The sequence below is a fragment of the Myotis daubentonii genome, chromosome 18 (genome assembly GCF_963259705.1).
Source record: "Myotis daubentonii chromosome 18, mMyoDau2.1, whole genome shotgun sequence".
Taxonomy (NCBI): Eukaryota; Metazoa; Chordata; class Mammalia; order Chiroptera; family Vespertilionidae; genus Myotis; species Myotis daubentonii.
In genome coordinates, this window is record NC_081857.1 from 30,517,867 (window position 1) to 30,540,665 (window position 22,799).

At 53.5% G+C, this 22,799-nt stretch overlaps 1 protein-coding gene across 3 annotated transcripts; it reads left to right on the top strand.

The window, feature by feature from the left end:
- Positions 1 to 672: 672 nt before the first annotated feature.
- PLEKHO1 (pleckstrin homology domain containing O1) lies at positions 673 to 9,819 on the top strand. 3 transcript variants are annotated; one of them, XM_059673971.1, is made up of 6 exons: positions 673 to 933; positions 1,488 to 1,625; positions 6,241 to 6,381; positions 7,148 to 7,252; positions 7,832 to 7,933; positions 8,994 to 9,819. In XM_059673971.1, exons 1-6 carry the CDS (start codon positions 904 to 906, stop codon positions 9,696 to 9,698), a joined length of 1,221 nt encoding a protein of 406 aa, XP_059529954.1. In that variant the 5' UTR covers positions 673 to 903; the 3' UTR covers positions 9,699 to 9,819. The 3 variants fall into 3 exon arrangements, with proteins under 3 accessions (XP_059529954.1, XP_059529953.1, XP_059529955.1); XM_059673970.1 differs by having other exon boundaries at positions 682 to 933; positions 1,479 to 1,625; XM_059673972.1 differs by lacking the exons at positions 673 to 933; positions 1,488 to 1,625 and adding an exon at positions 4,563 to 5,493 and having other exon boundaries at positions 7,096 to 7,252.
- The last annotated feature ends 12,980 nt before the right edge of the window (positions 9,820 to 22,799 follow it).

Genomic DNA, 22,799 nt, shown 5'->3' on the forward strand with positions numbered 1-22,799 from the left:
CATTCTGACCCTCACTTCCCTGTGTGCACTGGAGATCGTAACTGACTTAGGGTTATTCTCCTGAATACCAGGCTCACGTCAGGCCTGAAGCTTTGTAAACTGGAAGAAGTGCAGATTGCTATTAACTCTCCCACAGCGGGCCCCTGCACACGGATATGGAGCATAAAACTTTTCCCCGTCCTCTGACCTGTCCGGGCCTCTCCACCCCCCGGGAAGTGTGATGTGCGGGGGGGGGGGGGGGGGGGGCCAGCGGCAGGTGACGCGCCCTCCCGGCTGGAGCGCTTGTTTTTGTTTGGGGTTGGGAGGGAGACGGTCTAGATCTGGGTGATCCCCGTCTCCACACGCCTCTCGGTCTCCATTCCCCGCTCCGACCGTCTCCCACGCCAGGTCCGCGGGTCTGTCTTTCCCGGCCCCACCTCTCGCTCTCCCTTCATTCAGTCCGAGTCCGGTCCCCGGGTCCCCGGCTTCTGGTCTGTCTTCACCCCCCTCAGTGAGTCAGAAACAAAGGGAGGCGGGGGAGCGCACCAGCTCGGGCTCCGCGATTCGCCCTTTATTTTGAACTCGCAACGTCAGCGGCCGCTGGATCGCTGGATGGCACCGCGGGGCGCGGGCCGGGCCGACCACCACGCGCGGGGCCAGGGGAGCCGGGGGAGCGGCGGGGCCCGGCGGGAGCTCGGGGGCCCGGGCCGCGTGGGCGGCGGGATGGAGGGCGCCGAGGGGCGGGGAGCAGGCGTGCGCGTGTGTGCGAGCGAGCGGGGAGGCCGGCCCCGAGTGTAACCGGAGCTACAAAGGAGGCGAGTCCGCCAGGGGGAGGGAGGGCGGAGCGGCGGCGGCGCCGGGGGCATCTCCGCCACCCTCCCCGGGAAGAGGCCCCAGGTCCCAGCCCCGGGCCCGCACCCCGGAATGATGAAGAAGAACAATTCCTCCAAGAGGGTGAGTGCGCCCGCCGGCCCCGCGCCCGCCTCGGAGCTTGGGGGACCCCGGCCCGTGGGGGCCGCGAGCGGCCGCGCGCTCGGCGTGAGCCCCGCGCACCCCCGTTCCCAGCGCCCCGCGCCCGCTGCTCCCGGGGGAGGGGGCTTTTGTTTACTCGGGTGTGGGTGTCACTTGGCGATGCGCCCCACCCCAGCCCGCGTCCCCTGGGGCCGGCTGCAGGGTGCATGGGCTCTGCGCGGCGGGGAGACAATGAGAAATAAAATAAACGCCGCTAACCCGGCGCCGCGAGGACCGGCTGGGGGAGGGGGCGGGACCCGCGCGCTCGGAGGCCCCTGGGCCCAGGCCCCTCTCCCGCCGCTCGCGGTTCATGTGGGAGAAGGGGGAGGAGAGTCCCCCGGAGTGAGCACCTCCGAGGGAGCGGACGCGGGTCCGGGACTCCGGCCTCCGCGGGGCGGCCCCCCGAAAGCAGGGTCTCGGGGCTCCGAGTGGAGAGAAGGAAAGAGCTGTGATCACCTAACTGCCCTTCCTCTCCTGCCCCGGGGCAGGGGCCTCAGGAGGGAAACCATCCGTCTGCACCGCCCGAGAAGGTCGGCTGGGTCCGGAAATTCTGCGGGAAAGGCATTTTCAGGGAGATTTGGAAAAACCGCTACGTGGTGCTGAGAGGGGACCAGCTCTACATCTCCGACAAGGAGGTAGGTGCCCTTAGCCCCGACTCCCTGTCTCCTCATCTTCCCCACCTTGTCTCTCGGGGGGCGGGGGGGGCCTTATCTGCCGCTCATTTCCCTTACCGAGCCCCCCACTTCGCTCCAAAAGCAAGTTCAGCGCTCCCCACCACTGCTCTCTTCTGGGAAAGGTCACCCTGGATTTAGCGAGGAGACCGGAGTTAGAAGTTGAGATGGCATCTCATTTCATGAGTTTTCTGGGCGAATAAATGTCTCTCTGACTGCGGTGATACCCCGAGATGTCCCAGGAGTTCTACGTGTCCCCGGGTCCCCGGCCCTACCCTGGTCTCTGGCTGAAGTGGGGGTGCTTCTCTTTGCTGTCGCTGCCGAAACAGACGCTCTGCGCACAGCGGCATATCCGCCGCCCCTTCCTGTCCCCCCATCCAGCCCCGCTGCCCCCCCCCCCCTTTCCTGTCTCTCGCAGGAACATACGCAGGTCAGAGCAGCACAGCTGCCGGGAATCGTACACACACACACACACACACACACACACACACACACACACACACACGCAGCCCAGGGTCAGTCTTAGGCGATGGAGGTGGAGGAGCATCTGCGAGTGGCAGACCGTTATTTCTGTTGAAGCCAATGAACCATACCTCGCTGTTTCCCCCTCCCGCCCCAAGTCCACTAAAAAAATAAATACATGTAAAAAAAGAAGCAAGGAGCTCATTCTTCACCCTCTCCCAGCGCCCCCCCCCCATTTGTATCAGAAGGGAGACCACTGTCGCTATGAACTCCCGTATCTATGTCTTCAGTCCTACCGCTAAAATGCAAACCGCAGCCCACACGGGGTAAACACCTGAGCCAAGACCAGTGAATCCAGACTCTTCTCCCTTTTATCTCTCGTTCTTGGGGTTAATAACACGAAGTCATATTGAGAAACTAACATTGCCTTCCGCAGGTTAGAGGCACCCCCGTCCCTGCCTTCGGGGCTGTGTCCGCACAGCCTGGGAGACTGTCCTGGGCTCCCCGGCTAGGATGGCCCTTCCTCCCCCGATTTCATGTTCCCTCATCAGGGGCCAACTGGGAAGTCCTCCCTGAGTTCTAACCTCTTCTGCTTTCTGCAGTCGACTATATTTAGGTAAATAAGTCCTTTTATGGTATTGAAACAGCCACACACGGTCCTGTAGACTCATCTGAACCGAACAACCACTGAGACAAGGGGTGCTGGGGCCAAGGACACCCCTCTTCGGGTGGCTAACCCTGCTGCTTACAGCCAGCTGAGAACTTGGTGAGAGAGTGAGGTGCGAGAAGACTTTGACAAGAGGATTTTTTTAAAATATTTTTATTGATTTCAGAGAGGAAGGGAGAGGGAGAGAGAGAAGCATCAGTGACAAGAGAGAATCATTGATCGACTGCCTCCTGTATGCGCCACACTGGGGATCAAGCCCATAACCCAGGCATGTGCCCTGACTGGGAATCGAACCGTGACCTCCTGGTTCATAGGTCGATGCTCACAACCACCGACCCACACCCGCCAGGCAAGAGGATTTATTTTTAAGGGTCCCCTCTGCCCAACTCCAATCCTACAGAACGTTATTGCACAATTTAGCGGGTTTTCCAGTTAAAAAAAAAAGCAAGTGTCAAAGTATCTCCTGTCGCCCCCGAACTTCATAATGGCAGGAAACTGCAGTGAGCCATCAGGGAGGGCTTCCCCCACGTCAGAGAACCTGAGGACAGTGAAAGGGCAGAAGGAACAAGATGTTTTTCTTGTTTGTATTTGTCCAAAGAACAAAGCCTGGGGGTGAAAGAACATGGCTGAGCCTTGTTTGGGGAGGAAGGGGTACAGTGATGGGAAAGGATGGAATGACCTCAGCCTAGGGTGTGCGGTGTCCTGTGAGTCAGGAGCATCTGACTGGTCATGGGGCCAACTGCCCCCTCCCGAGAAGGGCTAGGAAAAGGGAGAGCAAGCCGATTGCTATTACTCTTCTTTGGAGCCAGTTTCCATGCTGCAATGGGCTATTAAAGGTGAACCTGTCAGAGGTTCCCAAAAGCTCCAGAACAAGTAGATTCAAGATTTTTAAAAAGAAATGCCAAGTAGAATGTTTGTAAGTTACGCGTTAATGTAAGAAAATTCCTCCCTCCCTCCCCTAGAATTTGCAACAGGCTTTTTTGGTTCTTCCCCTCATAAAGGCAGAGACTCCCACAGCTGTTTCCATCAAAGAAATCCTTCTATTATTTGTTGTTAATTTTTTCCCTTTCATTTTCAGTCAAAGGGCACCTTGTGGTCATGGGGCTGCTGTACAGGAGCAGAAACTAGACCTGAGAGAGACCTCGTAGTGGAGGGAATTCCGTTCAGGGCATCTTTTTTGGCGAGCATGGGAAAATCCCTTTCTGTGGGCCAAGGACAAAGAATCGGGGGGAAGGAAGGGTTAAGTTTGTTAGATGGGTAATTATCAATGAGACTTCGGGATTTAGAGGGGGGAGAAACAGTACAGTGGAGAACAAGGGTCTTGGAGCTGTCCATCTTCCCGGGGCCTGGAATATACTTGTCCTAACGCTTGTGTCAGCCATCTCCTACCTCTCCCCACCCTACCAAGCGCTCATCTCTGTCAATGTGTCTCCTGCCCTCCAGAGCTCCTTATCAGCGGAGTCAGCCAGAATACCCCCTCCCTTCCCTTCCCTTCCCTTCCCTCCTCCCTTCCCTTCCCTTCCCTTCCTTCCCCTAAGGAAAACAGAACAAGTAACTCTCTTCCCCTGGCTACATACACACACCCAGCACTTTCCTCTCCAAGATTTCTGGCCTTTGCTGATAGCCTCAGCTCTGAGGAAGGAGGGGAGAAAAGGAGCGATGCTTTATCCCGCCTCCCTGCCCATGTTTCTGGGAATTGTTCTTGGATGCTCCTTGCCAGCATCTTGTGTACATCTACCCATAATCCTTCAAGGCCTCTGACCCCTTCCCAGCTCAAAGCCAGGACGCCCTAGAAAAGGGAGAGCCCAGGAGGGGCCAAGCCCTGCAGAAACGGAGTGGATGTCCGAGCAGCCGTTCACCTGACGGGCTGTGTGATCGGCTCTCGTCACCGACGTCGGCCCCCTGCGTCCAGCGGCAAGTCAGAAGGATGGGCAGGTGCAAGACCAGAGATGGGCTGGGGGATAGAAGAGAGAACCACTTCCCTGCTTCAAGGCTGTTGAGAACCAAGAGGATAGAGGAAGTCACTGCCACACACACACAATTCCTGTTTCAGAGCTTGACAAGCGGAGACTCTTGTGAAATAGTTCCAGTCAAGGAGAGCGGATGTCTTCCAAGGAAGAGATGCAGCTACTTTTATCTGTTTGTTTAGTTTTAACAAGACAAGTGCTGGTCTCTCTTCCCAGACAACCGGGACCAGCTCATTGCCAGGGTCTGCTGACCCCAGACTCCAACAGCAGAGGGCGAATGGGTTCTGATCACAGGTTGTTTCATCTGGGCCTGCAACGACGTCTCCTCTCCTCTCACAAGCCCAAACAACCCCTGAGTCACAGCTTCTGACTCCCAGGGCTGTGGGAAACACCTCAGGGGGCAGGAAGAACAAACCCCGAGAGGGTTAAAAAGGAAGAAATGCTAATGGAATTTGCTTTGTGGAACTCGGAAAATGCTGGTTGGGGTTGCAGGATGTCGATAGAATTGTGGTCTCTGGTCAGACGTTTTGCAAGAGACTTAAGAGCCAACTGCTGGATAGATCTGCAAAGGGTAGAACCAGGGTGCAAGATGGATAGTGCACTCAGGAAAGGCTACGTTTAGACACAAGGAAGAACTTCCTGGCAGGACGGGGGCTTGGGCTCTCAAACTGCAATCCTGGGAAGAGCTGGCAGAATACGTTTTTCCAAGTCTGGAATTCAGTCCTCCAGGGAGAGTGTAAGTGCAGCTCTGCCTGGAGAGAGGTGGCAGATTGGAATGGCTTCTCAAGCCTGAAGAGCTAGGTTGGGCCGGCACAATACGTGAGGGGAGGAAGGAGGGTTGGGAGCCACAGGTGTATTTTTCAGCTTACCTGAACAAACTGAACGAAACTCCTGAAATGAAGGAGGTAGATGACTCTATAATAGCATATGTTGGGGAGTGAGCCACGTAGGGTAAAGAAAGCGACAACAGGACAACATAAACCTGAGATGGGGAGGCCAGGGGCAGCCCTTCGTGGCCTCCAGACACCCTCTGACATAGGCCCTGCCGTCACCTCCTCCCGCTGGACAGTCCAGGGCTCTCCGGGCCGTGCTTCCGTGGGGATGACAGGATGAACCTGGTAGCTGTGTAAGCCTGTCCTTCGAAGGAAGGACAAAGTGGGAGTCGTGGACAAGGGCGACCTACTGGGGTGCTTGGCAGAGGACAGTCGGGAGGAGGAGCTTGAGCAGAAACCCACTGAGGAGTCAGGACGTGGCTGCCCCAGCGCTGTCCCCCACTGTCGGCCTTTGTGGGATAGGCCTTTCCTGTCCAGGACGTGGCTGCCCCAGCGCTGTCCCCCACTGTCGGCCTTTGTGGGATAGGCCTTTCCTGTCCTGTCGTCCTTCCCTCTCAGGCTTCCTCTGTCCCCAAGGCTGATCTAACAAGTGGGGGGAAGAGACTAAGTCATTTTATCTTCCTCACCTCACCTCCAACGCCCCCCCTTAGGTGAAAGATGAGAAAAATATCCAGGAGGTGTTTGACCTGAGTGACTATGAGAAGTGTGAAGAGCTCCGGAAATCCAAGAGCAGGAGCAAGAAGAATCATAGCAAGTTCACTCTTGCCCACTCCAAACAGCCCGGGAACACGGTATGTTCTTCCTGCACCACGGCCACAGGAACACTGACCAGGTCAGGGTTTCCACACCTTTGACGCATTACAACCCTGCCCTCAACTCTGCTATCGCCCAGGGCCAAGAATCGCATCTTGAATGAGGTCAGGGCCTGGCAGGGGGGGAGAACACCTGTCCCCTCCAGGGTCTCTCCCTCAGCCTCCTGGCTCAGAGGCCCTGGATTACTGCTCTCCTGTCAGCCTTTATTATTTAACCTGAGAATATTATGGCCATTCCTTGCCCTCCAGGCAAGCCAGCCTTCAGACAAAGGTCATTTCTCTCTCTCTGCCCCCTCCTCTCCCTTGCATACGCACGTATGCGGGCACACACGCACGTCGCTTGGGAGAAAATCACTTTTCCCTGTATCCTGATACGTGGTTGAATTTATGAATCTAATGTCTCCTGGCTGAGGGAAGCCACTCCTATCACATTCTGTTTCTTCAAACAGTTAAAAACCTTTGTTTTAGCACTGTCCTTTAGCAAACCTCCTCGAATTATTTCCACATTAATATCCAAGACCCTTCTCAGCTCATCTTTGGTCCTTTCTAAAAACAGCTTGCAAACTGTGGCATTTTGCAGGGGTAGAGGCTGGTTTCTTTAAGTTATGGATGACTCTGAAGCAGACTCTCTCTCCTTCCAGGAGCTGGGTCTCAGAGAATGAGACTATAATTTCTTCTTTCTTCACTGTCAAGGTGAGACACCACCTCTAAAAACCCTCGCTGAAACAAGAATCTTCCCTCACAGGCACCCAACCTGATCTTCCTGGCAGTGAGTCCAGAAGAGAAGGAATCATGGATCAATGCCCTCAATGCTGCGATCACCCGGGCCAAGAACCGCATCTTGGATGAGGTCAGGGGCTCATTGTGGGGAGAGGGGCGCTAGCAGGGGGAGCTGCTGGGGCTCACAAAAGAAGGAAGGTTATGGCGACCCCCGTTTACTTGCTCCCTCACCAGCTCCCTTTCGAAAACCCTTTTTCTCTTTGTACCCTCTAAGTCAGGGGTCCTCAAACTTTTTAAATGGGGGGACAGTTCACTGTCCCTCAGACCGTTGGAGGGCCGGACTATAGTTTAAAAAAAAAACTATGAAAAAATTCCTATGCACACTGCACATATCTTATTTTGAAGTAAAAAAACAAAACGGGAACAAATACAATATTTGTATTTGCATGTGGCCCGCAGGCTGTAGTTTGAGGACCCCTGCTCTAAGTCTTTTAGCTAATTCCCCCTCCCCCGCTCTGTGAGGCCGGGGCCAGCCTTGGGCTGGCTTGAGGAGCCCCTTCCTATCCAGTAAACCTTGCCCTTAGATCTGCTCAGAAGCAGTTCATGGGTAGGTCTATTTCCAAGCCCAGGCATGTTTAGGCCTCAGGGGGTGCGGGGTTGGGACAGATTCTCTGAAGAGCAGTCATAGCCTCACAGTGCTTCTCTTCAGGTCACGGTTGAAGAGGACAGCTATCTCGCCCACCCCACTCGAGACAGGGCAAAAATCCAACACTCCCGCCGCCCACCGACTCGGGGACACCTCATGGCCGTGGTATGTCAGACGTAGAAAGTACAGATTGCCCAAGGGCCAGTTCCGCGTCAGTCCATCTTAGCTAGGACCGTATCTCAGAGATCCCACCGGAGGCATTTGTGATTCCAAGGTGAAAGGCTGGGCAGTCCCTCTACCCCACCCCCCTGCCTGACTCCTCCAGTTCAAAATATTTGTTCAGCACCTACTATGAGTTCTAAGTCCTTGTCCTCAATAAATTCATCATCCTTTGGGGGAAAGTGACAAAGGCAGTATAAGTTACTATCTTATACTTATATGGTGGCCAGCTGTCCTGACAGGTAACAGCGTTAGGTTCCGCAGGCTCAGAGGAGGAAGGATCACAGTAACAACCCCCCCCCCCACCCCCTCAGTAACATACAAAGTGGCGCTTCTCTCTGCGTCCAGGAGGAGGGGCAGTCAGGTAGGAGGAACGTAGGCTCTTGAGTCGGGCAGACCCGGGTGGGAACCCTGCTTTGCAAATCAGCTCACTCTCTGGTTCCCGGAAGCTGCGTGTCTCCCACTGTAAAGTGGGGCAGTAATCGCCTGCCGTGAGGGGCTGCTGTGTGGGAAACCACGTTTGCATCCACGCCGCTGAGGCACTGAATACCCTTAGCACTTCTTTCTCAGTTAGAGTATTCCAGAAACAGGAGAACACGTTTGGGTGGAAGGCAAGGGGTTCTGAGTTCCGGGTAGCAGAGGGGCTGGGGTGTGGCTCCCAGGAGGCAGGTCCTGTGCTGTGTGGGGCGTCCTGTGAGCGTCAGACCCAACGCGCTGCCTGGAGTCCACGATGCAGAGGAAGACGACACTTTGCAGGAAGCTCTTGGCACAGTGGGGAATGTGGGAAACAAGCATGAGAAATCGCTTTTCATCACAGAAAAGTAAAAGGACGAAGTCCAGCTCAGTGTCAAAGGCAGCAGCCAGAGGGCTCAGCCGGGAGGGCGGGCTTCTCATCAGGGAAGCTGCTGCGGAGAAGAGCGAGCACAGCTTGCATCTCTCGGGCAGCCGCTCCTGGCATGCCCACCGACGATGGCTTACCCCTCCCTCCCCGCCTCTCCCTCTCCAGGCTTCCACCTCTACCTCGGACGGGATGCTGACCTTGGACCTGATCCAGGAGGAAGACCCCTCCCCTGAGGAACCGACCTCTTGTGCTGAGAGCTTTCGGGTTGACCTGGACAAGTCGGTGGCCCAGCTCGCAGGCAGCCGGCGGAGAGCGGACTCAGACCGGATCCCGCCCTCCTCCGACCGGGCCAGCGGCCCCCCTCGACCTTGGGAAAAGCCAGGCAAGGGGGCCACCTACACCCCCCAGGCACCGAAGAAGTTGACCCCCACAGAGAAAGGCCGCTGTGCCTCCTTGGAGGAGATCCTGTCTCAGCGGGACGCGGCCCCAGCCTGCACCCTCCAGCTGCGGGCCGAGGGGCCCCCACCCCTCGCCCCCCCACACCCGGGGCAGCTGTCCCGGATCCAGGACCTGGTAGCAAGGAAACTGGAGAAGACTCAGGAGCTGCTGGCGGAGGTTCAGGGACTGGGAGACGGGAAGCGAAAGGCCAAGGACCCGCCTCGGTCTCCTCCCGATTCTGAGTCCGAGCAGCTGCTGCTGAAGACGGAGCGGCTGCTGGGAGAGGCGTCTTCGAACTGGAGCCAGGCGAAGCGGGTGCTGCAGGAGGTCAGGGAGCTGAGGGACCTCTACAGACAGATGGACCTGCAGACCCCCGACGCCCACCTCAGACAGACTGCCCCGCACAGCCAGTACCGGAAGAGCCTCATGTGAAGGAAGGGGACAGGGTCTGGAACTTGGGAGGGTGGGGGCACAGACTCTGATCTCCAAGTGTTGCAGGAGAAAGCTTTTTTATTTACCTCAGTTAAAAAAAGAAAACAAAAACACAATCAAACTTGTTGCTCTTGCTGATGCTCGGCCCTCCTGCAACCTTCCTTTCCCAACCCCCTTCCCTTCCGTACCCCCTCTCAGGTTTGAGGAGGGGGTGACCCCTGGGGCAGCATTAGGAAGCTTTGCCCAGATGAAGAGAGAGAGAGGGTAGCAAAGGCACAGTCTGACCCTTCACACACGCCACCCCTCTGAGACTGGGGAATATGCTCCCAAGGTCACGTATAGGCTTTAAGTTGGAGGGTGGGTTGCAAGTTTTCAGTCTGAGGGTGAAATTTTAGCTGCCCAGCCCTAGCTCCAGGGATGTGGAAGCCAGAGCCACCGGCCACGCACAGAGAAGTGAAACTTATCCCGGGCCCGAGAGGATCGGGGGATTAAAATCCTCCCTGTCAGACACTGGCTTCTCACTCCCAGCGAGAGCCCCGACTGAGATTGAGCTGCCTGCCTGCCTCTCCCACAACCCTTCCCAACACCGATTCAGAGATACGGTGGGTGGTGGGATGGGTTTGGTCATTTGACTAGAGCAGCGTCTCAACCTGTGGGTCGCGACCCCTCTGGCGGTCGAACGACCCTTTCACTGGGGTCGACTAAGACCATCCTGCATATCAGATATTTACATGACAATTCATAACAGTAGCAACATGACAGTTATGAAGTAGCAAGGAAAATAATTTTATGGTTGGGTCACAACATGAGGAACGGTATTTAAAGGGCCAGAAGGTTGAGAACCACTGGACTAGAGGGTCCTAGCACAGAGGAACCAGGGCCAGCTGACCTCAATCGAAGAGCCAAACTAAGAATGAAACTGATTTGTGATGCAAGCTAGGTTGGATGAAGGGGAAAACCAAACATGTGCCCAGGTTCCTCTTTTGGCCACGCTAGGTTTCCTGTAGCCTCCCCCTCCTTCCTTAAACCTCCGCCCCACACTCATCAAGCCCCGACTTTAGAAAAACATCTCAATGCTCACACCTCCCAGCTAGTTCCCTCGCATGCTGGCCTATGGCAGGTCCTCCACAACTCGTTTCATTTTGTTTGCTTCTTTCCTCTGAAGTTTCTCGGATCAGGTTTAGTAATGAGTTTAGGTCCAGAGGTGGATTGTGAAGGCGAGAAATGAGCGATTTTTGGAAAGAAGGACAGAGCCTCATGGACCAAGTAAATGGGTTGAAAGGCACTTGGTCTGCTTCCCTAGATCTCACTAGAGCCAAGACCGAGAGCTTCACTAGGGATGGGAGGGGAGAAGGGGGCGAAAATGGGGACAATGGCTGGTAGGTCCTGGCTATGAGGCTGCCCCAATGTGACTGACATTCAGGAAGATAAGGTAGGAGGGAAAGAAGGTAAAACCTGTGGATGAAACACAGACCCTTCGATTCCCATTCTGCTCAGACATTATCACTCCCACAACCCGTGTAAGCAAGATGGGGAGTCTCTCCAAGTTAAAATATCTCTAGGAAGAGAGTTCTGCTTTTAGTCTCTGCCACTCAGAGTCATGATTTCCCTGGCTCTGGCCTGTAGTTTTCTACATTAGTCTCTTCCCTGGGAACATATGCCTACAGTGGGGAGGAGTGCACCAGAGTGCCACCTACAAGTCATCCCCAGAGTCTCCCGGGGCAGCAGGTGAGGGAATCTGGGTCTCCAGACTTTGTCCTCCAAGCAGGCGTCACTTTCCTAAACTCTAAGCATGGACAGCAGGCCCTTGTCACAAACATTGGACGTCTAGGTTAAAATACTTTTGCCCTGACTGGCATGTTCAGTGGTTAGAGCATCTGCCACCAAAGGGTTGCAAGTTCAATTCTCGGTCGAGGGCATGTACCTGGGTTGCAGGTTCAATCCCCAGCGCCAGTTGGGGTGGGTGCAGGAGGCAACCAATCGATGTGTCCCACGTTGATGTTTCTCTGTCCCTCCTTCCCTTCCACACTCTAAAAATCAATGGAAAAAATACCCTCAGGTGAGGATTAACAACAATGAAAAAGATACTTTCTTTACATAAGTCTCCATCTTTGTATGAATTTTATGTTCCCTCTTTCCTCCTTTGTCGCTCCCACATAATGAAGAAAAAGACGTAAGCAAGAATGGCATGTATAGCTCAACATGTCAATTATCTGTGGCTCCCAAGGGAGCTAGAGGATGCAGGAGACACTGGAAAGAAGAATGACAGGTGAGGGGAAGCAGAAAAGAAAGACTGGGATGGAGATTTAATGGGGGGATGAGGACACATTTGTAATACCTTAACTAATAAAGAATTAAAAAAGAAAGAAAGACTGGGGACCCCGGGCCACCAAGAGCTGGGCACTGAGCTCCTGGGGTCTTCAGGCACCAGAACCAGGTCACAAGGTGGCAAAATGAGCCCAATTTTGGAGCCAAACAGATGTGGGTTCAAATTCTGACTTTAGTTATGAGGCTCCGGGCAGGCCGCAAGCTTTCTGAGAGTCAGTGTTCTCATCTGCAAATGGAGAGGTGTTGTTGGATGGGTAAAGACAACCTATGGGAAATGCCTGGCTGTTGATAGATGGCCTCTGGCGCTCGGTGAGGGGCAGCTGTGGCTGCTGCAGCTGCTGCTATCAGCGTGACTCAGTGGCTAGAAGAGGCAGCTCAGGTGGCGGGAGTACGACTGGAATGTGGCCTGGGGCAGGGGTTAATCACTGTCACTTTGTTCTAGTCCGGGAACTGATCCAGTCCACAGGCTCTGCCCAGAGCCCCCCCTTCTTCAAGGCGAGAGTGCCAGGAACTGTGCTGAGGGCCAGAGGCAGAAAGAATTTCAGGGCTGAGCACAAAGCCAAGCTTCCCGCCAGAAAAATAGCTTCAGGTGTACCCTGATGGTGGTGCTGCCATGATTTCTGTTAACAAGGAGTGAGCATGGGCACTCTGACTGGGGACGATAATGCTGTCACTCTAGGCCCCCCCCCCCAACACACACCCAGCACCTCTCCTTCCTCACTCCAATGTCTTTACCTGCAGTGGTTTCTTTACTTCCTCCAAATCACCATATTCTGGGGTAAATGGGTAGATGGAGTGGGGGGGATGTGGGCAACTTGCCTACTATAGAGTTGCCAGTAGACATTTTTCAGGATGAATATTTATTCTTTCTCCCCCCCCCCCCCCCCCGCCCCTGCGCTTCCTCCCAACAACTTTGTTACATTCTATTCTTACACAGTTGAACTGGAGAAGGGAAAACCTTTTGGGGGGCCCTAGGATGGGGCGATGAGGAAATCCAGGACAGAGAGTTCAAGTGGGGTGAGAGGTAGAGACAGGGAAAGAACTGCATGCCATTTCAGATTGCAGTGGCATTTCCTCAACTTTTCTTGTTCTTCCTCTTTAAATTGTTAAGGAGGTGGTTGGGGGGACAGATACGGGTCTGGGGAACAGTCCAGGCCTTGCTCCATCAGGAAGACTGCCTGAGGTGTTGCTCTGGAAAACTGATGAGTCAATTTGCATGCGATTTCCCTATTTCCACAGCATTGTTATGGGTTGTTCAGGGTGAAAAGAAAAGCGGGGGAGGCCCAACGAGTTTCTCTAACTCCTGCTCCAGCCTTCAGGAGCCAAGCTGTGCTAAGCCTAGAGCGCTGACCCCTCTCCAGCAGTAAATTTTGCCTCATTCTCCCCACAAACAAATCCAGTCCCAAAGCCCCTCTCCTTTTCCTAAACCTCACAGGCAAGCAGACCCAGCCCCACTCTGCATCCTCAGGTCTCGACTACAGCTGCCTCCCTCCTCTCACCCCCTTCCTTTGCCTGGTTCATTTCTTTCTCTGCTTTCTTCCTACCTCCCGGTCTCCCAACAACAGCAGCCAATCCCCAGCTCGGTCTAGAGCCACACCATATATGGAGCGATTGGAAAGCAACCCGAGTAAATACGGGAGGGAACACCACACACACACACACACACACACACACACACACACACACACACACACATTTGAATGCCTTTCTGCATGTGTCTATTTGTCTGAGTGCATGACACCAGTCCCACCCTTCTCTGTCCCTGGCTCACCCCACCCACAGAATGTGGAACCTGTTTGCTATTCCCTGCCTGTATTTTTGCCCCTTGAGACCATCACTCCAACCAGTTCCCTCTGACCTAGATTCTCTGCACTAATTACAAGCTTAACGAGATCTAACAAACACCCAACTTAGCACAGCGGAGACCCTCGAGGTCAATTAGTGCAACCTAGCTCAACCAGGGACGGAGAGAAGGAGCCAGAAACTCCTGTACATGCCGAACCCCAACCCCAGTCCAACCCTGGGTTTCCTTGCCTGCATGGAGAGAATGCAAAAATTAGCAGGACCAGTTTAAAAATAGGATCTTGGAGAATTAATAAGTGTGGGAGAGCTGTGTTAAGGTTGGGGAACTCTTGGGGAATACAGACTCCCAGCTCTTCCTGGGCTATTAGGAGGGTAAAGGTTGGTGCAGCTACAAAAATGAGGGACATAGACACTTTCCATTTTCACAAAGACTAGAACTCTTGATCTGCATCAGTCTCCAACTCCTAATCCTTCCTCCTCTTTGCTTCTTTCTTTGGACAAGTTGGGGCTATCTCCCCTGTCTTTCCTGCTGGCTTGGAAGAGTTCTGAAATCATCTTTCTTTCAGAAATACTAGATTCAACCTCATTCCTGCTTGTCCATGACAGCAAATGACTCCTTCCTCCCAAGAAATACAGAAAAATGTAAACTAGGGGTGATCAGGTTTGGGTAACAAAGTACTGTCGGACACTTTGGGGTGGTGCTCAAATAACTGTGTCATAGTGAGAGGAAATGGTTGGAACTGGTAGCAAGGGGAATCTGGTTGCTTTTGCAAAGCTATCCTACCCAGCAGCAAATGCAACACAACGAAAAGAAAGTGAAATAGGGCCATGTGCCTTGGAGTCCATTTTTCTGGGTTTCTTTGTTAGGTGGTGAAATAAGGCAGAGAATGGTTTCCCGTCCTACGTCTTCCGCGTGCAGGCCAGTTGTCCTCATCTCATCCCTCAGTCTGTGGCTGTATGGAGATGGGAGGCAGGGGGGAGGGCCAGTGGAATGCTCTATGCCCAAAGGGGAAGTGGAGCCACCGCAAGAACATGACGTTCTTCTACCCCCAGCCTCCACCCAGCTCTGGCTGCAGAGGCCGCAAGCACTCGGCCTCGTCCACAGCCCAGACTTAGGTAGGAATCGGGAACCTGGAGGGCAGGAAGATCCACATAAGCATTAGGTCTATATGTTGATGACTCCCAAACTTACTTCCTTGGCCTGAACCCCACCCTGGGATCAAGTCACAGCCAAGTGTCTATTTGACATCTCTGCCTGGGTATTTAGCAAGCATCTTCAACTTAACACAGTAAAGTGGACCCTTAAATCATGGTCCCCAATGAATCAACCTCCCTGCATGCTCTTTTCCAATGTGAGTTTACTGCTCCTCCCACTTGAAAGGCATTGCTATTTCTCCAACCACCATTTGAAACTGGACTTGCTTTGACCAAGTGTTAGGATATAGGCCATTGTGGAAGTTCTGGAGCTTAGGCCCTAAGAGGCCTTGCCGTTTCCTCGCTGACCAGCTTAAAATCCAGCTGCATGTAAGGGCCTGAACTGACATCCGTGAGGATGTGAGTCCACGTGGGGAAAGAGGCCCTGAAACCACACGAAACTACCCCAACATCCAAGCCTCCAGGCAAACACAAGTTGAATGCAGCACAACAGACAAGACAAGACGACCAGCCATCCAATGAATCCACAGAATTGTGCGTCATGAAGAAACCATCATTGGTACATGGAAATGGGATATTGCCATAAAGCACATGACATTGGCATTGGGACCAGGCAGCAAGGAGACTATTAGTAGAGGCTGGACGAGCGGGGAGGAAATTGTTGGAGAAAGAGTCACTGAGTTATGTAGTGGGGGAATGAAACCATTACCTGTGGTACTTGGAAAATAGAAAAAGTAGCTAATGAACTTGTTGGAGGTGGTCAAGGAGATTTCCAGACAGAATGTTGAAAGTACCAATAAGTTTTTCTTAGCTGTAAAGGATAAGGTACTGCAAGAGAAAGGAACTAAAGAAGGAACCATTCAATTTACAAACTCGGAAGGAAAAATAATAGAGAGATAGAAATGGTCCCCAGCCAAAAAACTTTTCACCAGGTGGTAACTTAGGAGAATGAGCTGATGGAGAGGCCCACCCTGGCCAGTGAATTATTCAGGCATTTGGAAAGTACAGGGGAACAACTCATCCAAGGACAATGGAGTTGGCTGATTGCTGCTAAACTGCACTGGCATTTTCCAGAGAGAGAAGGAAAAGCAGTTACCAGATAATTTACCAAACAATTGAAACTGAGTGTGAAAGCCAGAGGCTTATTTGGGAGCTTACAAAGAGGTCCTTAGCTCCTGCAGTAGGAAAGCAGTAAATGAAGATCCAACTCAGAAATTAATACAGTTGCAGAGCTTCAAAGACTGTCACCTGAGGCAGGTAGCTGGGACCTTCAGCCAAGGGAGATCTGTTATGCCAAGGTCAGGGCATTGGTTGAGAAAACCTAGACTGGAACCCTAATGCCTGGCATGGGACATCTGGCAACCTTGGATTGTGAGTGTCCCTGATGATTTTGGTTTTCCATACAAAGATGGCCCCCCTTCCCCATTAAGAGTTAGCAACACCTGCCCCCAGGAAAGACAATGCAAAGGCTCCTCCCTAAAAAGTGACAGGGGTGCCAGACTGGAGTGGCTCAGTGGCTGAGCATCTACCTATGAACCAGGAGGTCACAGTTCGAAACCCAGTCAGGGCATATGCCCAGGTTGTAGGCTTGATCCCCAGTGAGGCTGTGCAGGTGGCAGCCAATCAATGATTCTCTCTCTCATCACTGATATTTCGCTCTCCCCCCCCCCCTTTCTCTCTGAAATCAATAACAATATCACTAAGTTCAGAGGTGGCTCACCTCTTCAAGCCAGGGATGAAGGCAGGAGAGGTAATCACAGAGCTAGAATTGTTCAGAGCACTCATCACCATCAACAGAGAGAAGGCAGCAATAATAGGAGCTAAGAGTCAAATTATCTTAATGACCAGCCTGGTTGAAGGGCCAGCCAAGGGAGCTTGACCCACAGAGATCTGAGCTGGTTAATAGAACACAATGTCCCGAGGAATAAAATAAATGGGCAGCACATGAGAGCGTAGTTTGATATATAATCAAAAGAATGCAAGACTGGATGAGTAGGAGGCTGAGCACTTGATTATATTCCTTGATGTGGAGAAATTGGAATGCTTGTGTACTGTTCGTGGGAATGTAAAATGGTGCAGCCACTTTAAAAAACAATATGGCAGCTCCTTATAAAAGCAGAATTATCACATGATGCAGTAATCCCACTCCTGGCATATTTCCAAGAGAATTGAAAGCAGGATCTTGAAGAGATATTTGCACACCCATGTTCATAGCAGCATTATCCACAATGGATCAGAAGTGGAAGAACTCCAATATCCAATAAAGGGTGAATGTATAAACAAAATATGGAACATATACAATGAAATATTATTCAGCCTTAAAAAGGTAGGAGATCCTGTTATATACTACAGATGAATGAACGTTGTAGACATTACGTTAGGGGAAGTAGGCCAGTCACAAAAAGACAAATACTGTATATTTCCACTTATATGATATATTTAAAGTAGTGAAATTCATAAAAATTTCTGGAGCTGGGATGCACAACATTGTGAATATACTTAACACTACTGAACTGCACATTTAAAAATGGTTATAGGTGATCAATTTTGTGTGTTTTTTACCAGTTAAAAATAAAATATTTTAACACTTTTTAAAAAATCATGATCCCTTGCCCAATTCTAGACCTGAGATTGTTTTCAGATCTAAAATATATTGAATAAAACCGTGGCTGAGTCCCCGAAGGAAGGACCCTGCACTACCTCACCAAGTATATACTGTATTAATTCCACCAGTCTTTCTCCCATGGGGACTCACAGCCATTTACTTGGTGACTGTAAACTAGGGGAGGGGAACATCCAGTAGGACACTGGATCTGAAATGACACTGAGTTCAGAGACCTGAAACGTCACTGTGGACCCCCATTAGGATGGGATATAAGATATAAGCCAGGTCAAAATGGAGTCTTGGCTGTAATCCCTCTTAAAGTAGATCCACTGGGTCCACGGCCCCACCTGGTAGTCACTGCCCCAGCCCCTGAATGTGTAACTGGGATGTATAATATATTTTGCAGTTAGGAAAGGCCCCACATTGGGTCATTGGTTTATGTGGTAAGAGCTAGCAAGTAGGGAAGGTCATTTCAACACCTATGAAATTGTGCCTCTCTCTCCACTCCCCTAACTCCCAGACAAGATGGTAAATAAAATGATGATATCCCATTTTGGAGGGAAGACAGAAATCAACGCCACCCTTAAAGATCTCAAGGATGCAGGGATAGTGGACTCTATCATTCGTCTGTTTAATTCACCAGTGTGGCCCCTGCAGAAAACGGATGGATCCTGGAGAAGGACTGCTGGCTATTGTCAGCTCAGTGAGAGGTGATCGCATTGCTAGAACATACAGATATGACTTCAAGTACTGTACACGACATATAGCCAATGAATTCTTCTTTACTCCAATCAGAAAAGAGGCTCTAGAAACAGCATTCACGTGAACGGAACAACAGCATTTAGCTTTTCCCCAGGCTCCAGTAACTCTCCCAATCTATGTCATGATACATTCAGAAAAGATTTAGACCAGTGGTCGCCAACCACTGGTCCTCGGACCACTGGTGGTCCGTGAGGTCCGGAAGGTTGGCTACCACTAATTTAGACCATCTGGACATCACACAGAACATCACTGTGACCCATTGCATCGACGACATTATACCGATTGGGGAGAAAGAGCAAGAGGTGACCGGCACCTGGAAGCCTTGGTAAGACACATGCACTCAAGAAGGTGGGACAAAAACTCTATGAAGATTCAGGTAGCTGCTCCTTCAGTAAAGATTTTTGGGTCCAGTGGCCAGGGGTGTGCTAGGACATCCCCTTAAAGAAAAGACAAATTGCTGCATCCACAAAGAAGTAAACACAATGTCTGCTGGACCTCTCTGTTCTGGAGACACGTGTGCCACACCTCGGATACTGCTCCAGCCCACAGACAGCATGACTGGCAAGCTTTCGACTGAGCAGGGCCTGAGGCAGGGGCATTGAGCCTGGTCAGCAAAAGGAGGTAGAATTGCTACACAACAGGGCAGGGGTATGTGTGGAACTCGGGTCATTCATTGGGCCACCTCTTGGCACTCTGTTGCCCAATTGTGACGTGAATGGCAAGCGCGCCCCAGTCTGGAATGGGTGGGGTTCTCAGGGGTCAGACCTCCTCAAGAGTAAGGGTTCGGACAGTGCCTTGGTGGTCCCGGGTCTCTCTTGTTTCAACAGTGGTCTCCGACCACCCTTGTCTTTTCCAGTCAGAACCACCTTCAGAACCACCACCGAGACCAGCCAGCACACTGGTTTTTTCTACCTTCACTCCTATTGCCGAACAACCGTGAGCCCCCAAATTCGTGGGAATTGTTCCACCGGCTGGAGGCTGCGGTCGACCGCCCGCCCGGCCAGCCCGCACCTGCGCGCCCGCACCCACCTCTGTCCGGACGAGGTGGCCCGGAGGGCGGGGGCGCGTCCTCCTCGAGTTGGTGGAGAAGCACGAGGGCGCCCGGCGTCTTCAGCTGTGAAACCGGCGCGGGGGCGCCTTCTCTTCCAGGACGAGCTGCCGCCGCCCGAGAGGAGCGGGCACAGCTCAGGGCGCCATGCGAGCCGCCCTGGCCTCGGAGAGGAGCTGAGCCCGGCCCTTCTGGGCCCGCAGGCCCGCTCCCCGCAGACCCTCCGCTCTGGCTCCTGCAGAACCGCTTCCGGGGAGGAGGCGCCGCTCATCAAGAAGCCGGGCCCACCTGCCTCCCCGCCACCTGCCTCCCCGCCACCTGCCTCCCCGCCACCTGCCTCCCCGCCACCTGCCTCCCCGCCACCTGCCTCCCCGCCACCTGCCTCCCCGCGCCTGCGCCCCGGGCCGGGTGAGTGTCTCCCAAAGGCCCCTCCTCACCGCCAGGCGCCTCTGAGCCCGGAGGCCGGTGAGGGGCCGCTGCCTCCCTGGGGCCTGGCTTCCCTGCGCCTCTCCCCGGACCCCCATTCTGTTAACCACCTGAGGCCTCTCCCCGGACCCCCATTCTGTTAACCACCTGAGGCCTCTCCCCGGACCCCCATTCTGTTAACCACCTGAGGCCTCTCCCCGGACCCCCATTCTGTTAACCAGCTGAGGCCTCTCCCCGGACCGCATTCTGTTAACCACCTGAGGCCTCTCCCCGGACCCCCATTCTGTTAACCACCTGAGGCCTCTCCCCGGACCCCCATTCTGTTAACCACCTGAGGCCTCTCCCCGGACCCCCATTCTGTTAACCACCTGAAGCCTCTCCCCGGACCCCCGTTCTGTTAACCACCTGAGGCCTCTCCCCGGACCCCCATTCTGTTAACCACCTGAGGCCTCTCCCCGGACCCCATTCTGTTAACCACCTGAGGCCTCTCCCCGGACCCCCATTCTGTTAACCACCTGAGGCCTCTCCCCGGACCCCCATTCTGTTAACCACCTGAGGCCTCTCCCCGGACCCCCATTCTGTTAACCACCTGAAGCCTCTCCCCGGACCCCCGTTCTGTTAACCACCTGAGGCCTCTCCCCGGACCCCCATTCTGTTAACCACCTGAGGCCTCTCCCCGACCCCCCATTCTGTTAACCACCTGAGGCCTCTCCCCGAACCCCCATTCTGTTAACCACCTGAAGCCTCTCCCCGGACCCCCGTTCTGTTAACCACCTGAGGCCTCTCCCCGACCCCCCATTCTGTTAACCACCTGAAGCCTCTCCCCGACCCGCCATTCTGTTAACCAGCTGAGGCCTCTCCCTGAACCCCCATTCTGTTAACCACCTGAAGCCTCTCCCCGGACCCCCATTCTGTTAACCAGCTGAGGCCTCTCCCCGGACCCCCATTCTGTTAACCACCTGAGGCCTCTCCCCGACCCGCCATTCTGTTAACCACCTGAGGCCTCTCCCCGAACCCCCATTCTGTTAACCACCTGAGGCCTCTCCCCGAACCCCCATTCTGTTAACCACCTGAGGCCTCTCCCCGGGCCCCCATTCTGTTAACCACCTGAGGCCTCTCCCCGGACCCCCATTCTGTTAACCACCTGAGGCCTCTCCCCGGACCCCCATTCCGTTAACCACCTGAGGCCTCTCCCCGGACCCCCATTCCGTTAACCACCTGAGGCCTCTCCCCGGACCCCCATTCTGTTAACCACCTGAGGCCTCTCCCCGGACCCCCATTCTGTTAACCACCTGAGGCCTCTCCCCGGACCCCCATTCTGTTAACCACCTGAGGCCTCTCCCCGGACCCCCATTCTGTTAACCACCTGAGGCCTCTCCCCGACCCGCCATTCTGTTAACCACCTGAGGCCTCTCCCCGAACCCCCATTCTGTTAACCACCTGAGGCCTCTCCCCGGACCCCCATTCTGTTAACCACCTGAGGCCTCTCCCCGGACCCCCATTCTGTTAACCACCTGAGGCCTCTCCCCGGACCCCCATTCTGTTAACCAGCTGAGGCCTCTCCCCGACCGCCATTCTGTTAACCACCTGAGGCCTCTCCCCGGACCCCCATTCTGTTAACCACTTGAAGCCTCTCCCCGGCATTGGACCAAATGAAACAATAACGCTTTTTGCAGGGGAAAAAAAAGAAAAAAGAATAAGGGTTTGGGTCACGCCACCAGGTAAGCCATTAGGACCAGCAGAGGTGACAGTGGAATCATCTCTAGCAGAGGGGAGAGTGGAATTTAGAGCAGGTAATGGTTACCAGGTGCAGCCAAGACCAAGCACAGCACAGCCTGTGGTCATTTCTGGAGCTCTCTAAGTCCCTACAGAGAGCGAGCACTGGAATCCTGGAGGAGTTACCCCTCACACGTGTATGGAGAAGTGGATCCACATGGTGGATCTACAATAGGTACGGGGTGGCTATAGTAGTCAGGGAGCTGCCCCACTTGGTCTGTCTTCAAGAAAGAACTTGCTCATCAGCTGCAAGAACTGCAGAGAGCTGTCAGCCTCCAGCTGTTAGCACCTTCAGGACTGTCTCCATTTCTCAGCCAATGACTGAGAGCAGAGTGAGGGGTCACGAGGGCCTGGCTATTTCTGCCCAATAGGAACTCTTCTCATGAGACTTCTTTGCTCTGGAGTTTCCCAATGGTTTGCCCAAGATGGTATCTGCATTTCAAGCTGGGGCTCTCCCTGCCCATTCCTGCTTCCTCTCCCCTTTCCTTTCACAGGCGTTACCCCCTCTTATACCTCTCACACGCCTGACTCCTCAACACCTGCTTCCCAGAGGACCCAACTGACACACCTTTCTTCCTCTCGCCCTCCCCAGCGCCAATATCTAACCCATCAGCAAGTCTCTTGGGCTCTACCTTGAAAGTATATCTGGAACCTGACCATTTCTTGGTCTCTCCTCTGCCAGGCCCCCATGGGAATCGTCTGCATAGTCTCCTGCTGACCTCTCTCCCTACTTCCCCATGAAGCACTGGGATGTCTTCTTACAGCACCTCATGTCACTTGCCTACTGAAAACCGTCCAAATTTCACGTCCCTCTTAAAATAAAACGCCAAACTCCTTTCCCTAGTAAATAGGGCCCTTCATCGTCTGACCCACGCACCTTCTGTTGTGCTAATGCAGCCACAGAGACCTCCTTTCTGTTCTTCAAACACACCAACCTCTCCCACCTCAGGGCCTGTGCCTTGCTGCCTAAAATACACTCTAATTCTCTTCCTTAAAACATTTACTCAAATGTCAGCTCCTCTGAGAGCTCTTTACTGATCACTCTGTCTTAAGGAGCTCCCCTTCCATGGAATTGCTTCCGACCACATCACTCTATTCGGTTTCCTCACAACAATTACCAGTCTAATTATTGGTCTCGGTTGCCTTTTTATTCTCTCTCTCCCTAAGTAAAATATAAGCCCCACAGGGGCCAGGTCTT

Coding starts and splice junctions, on each gene's coding strand:
- PLEKHO1 (XM_059673970.1), top strand. CDS start 904: ATGATGAAGAAGAACAATTCCTCCAAGAGG. Junction 934..1,478: donor AGAACAATTCCTCCAAGAGG/GTGAGTGCGCCC, acceptor GCCCCGGGGCAG/GGGCCTCAGGAGGGAAACCA. Junction 7,253..7,831: donor AGAACCGCATCTTGGATGAG/GTCAGGGGCTCA, acceptor GCTTCTCTTCAG/GTCACGGTTGAAGAGGACAG.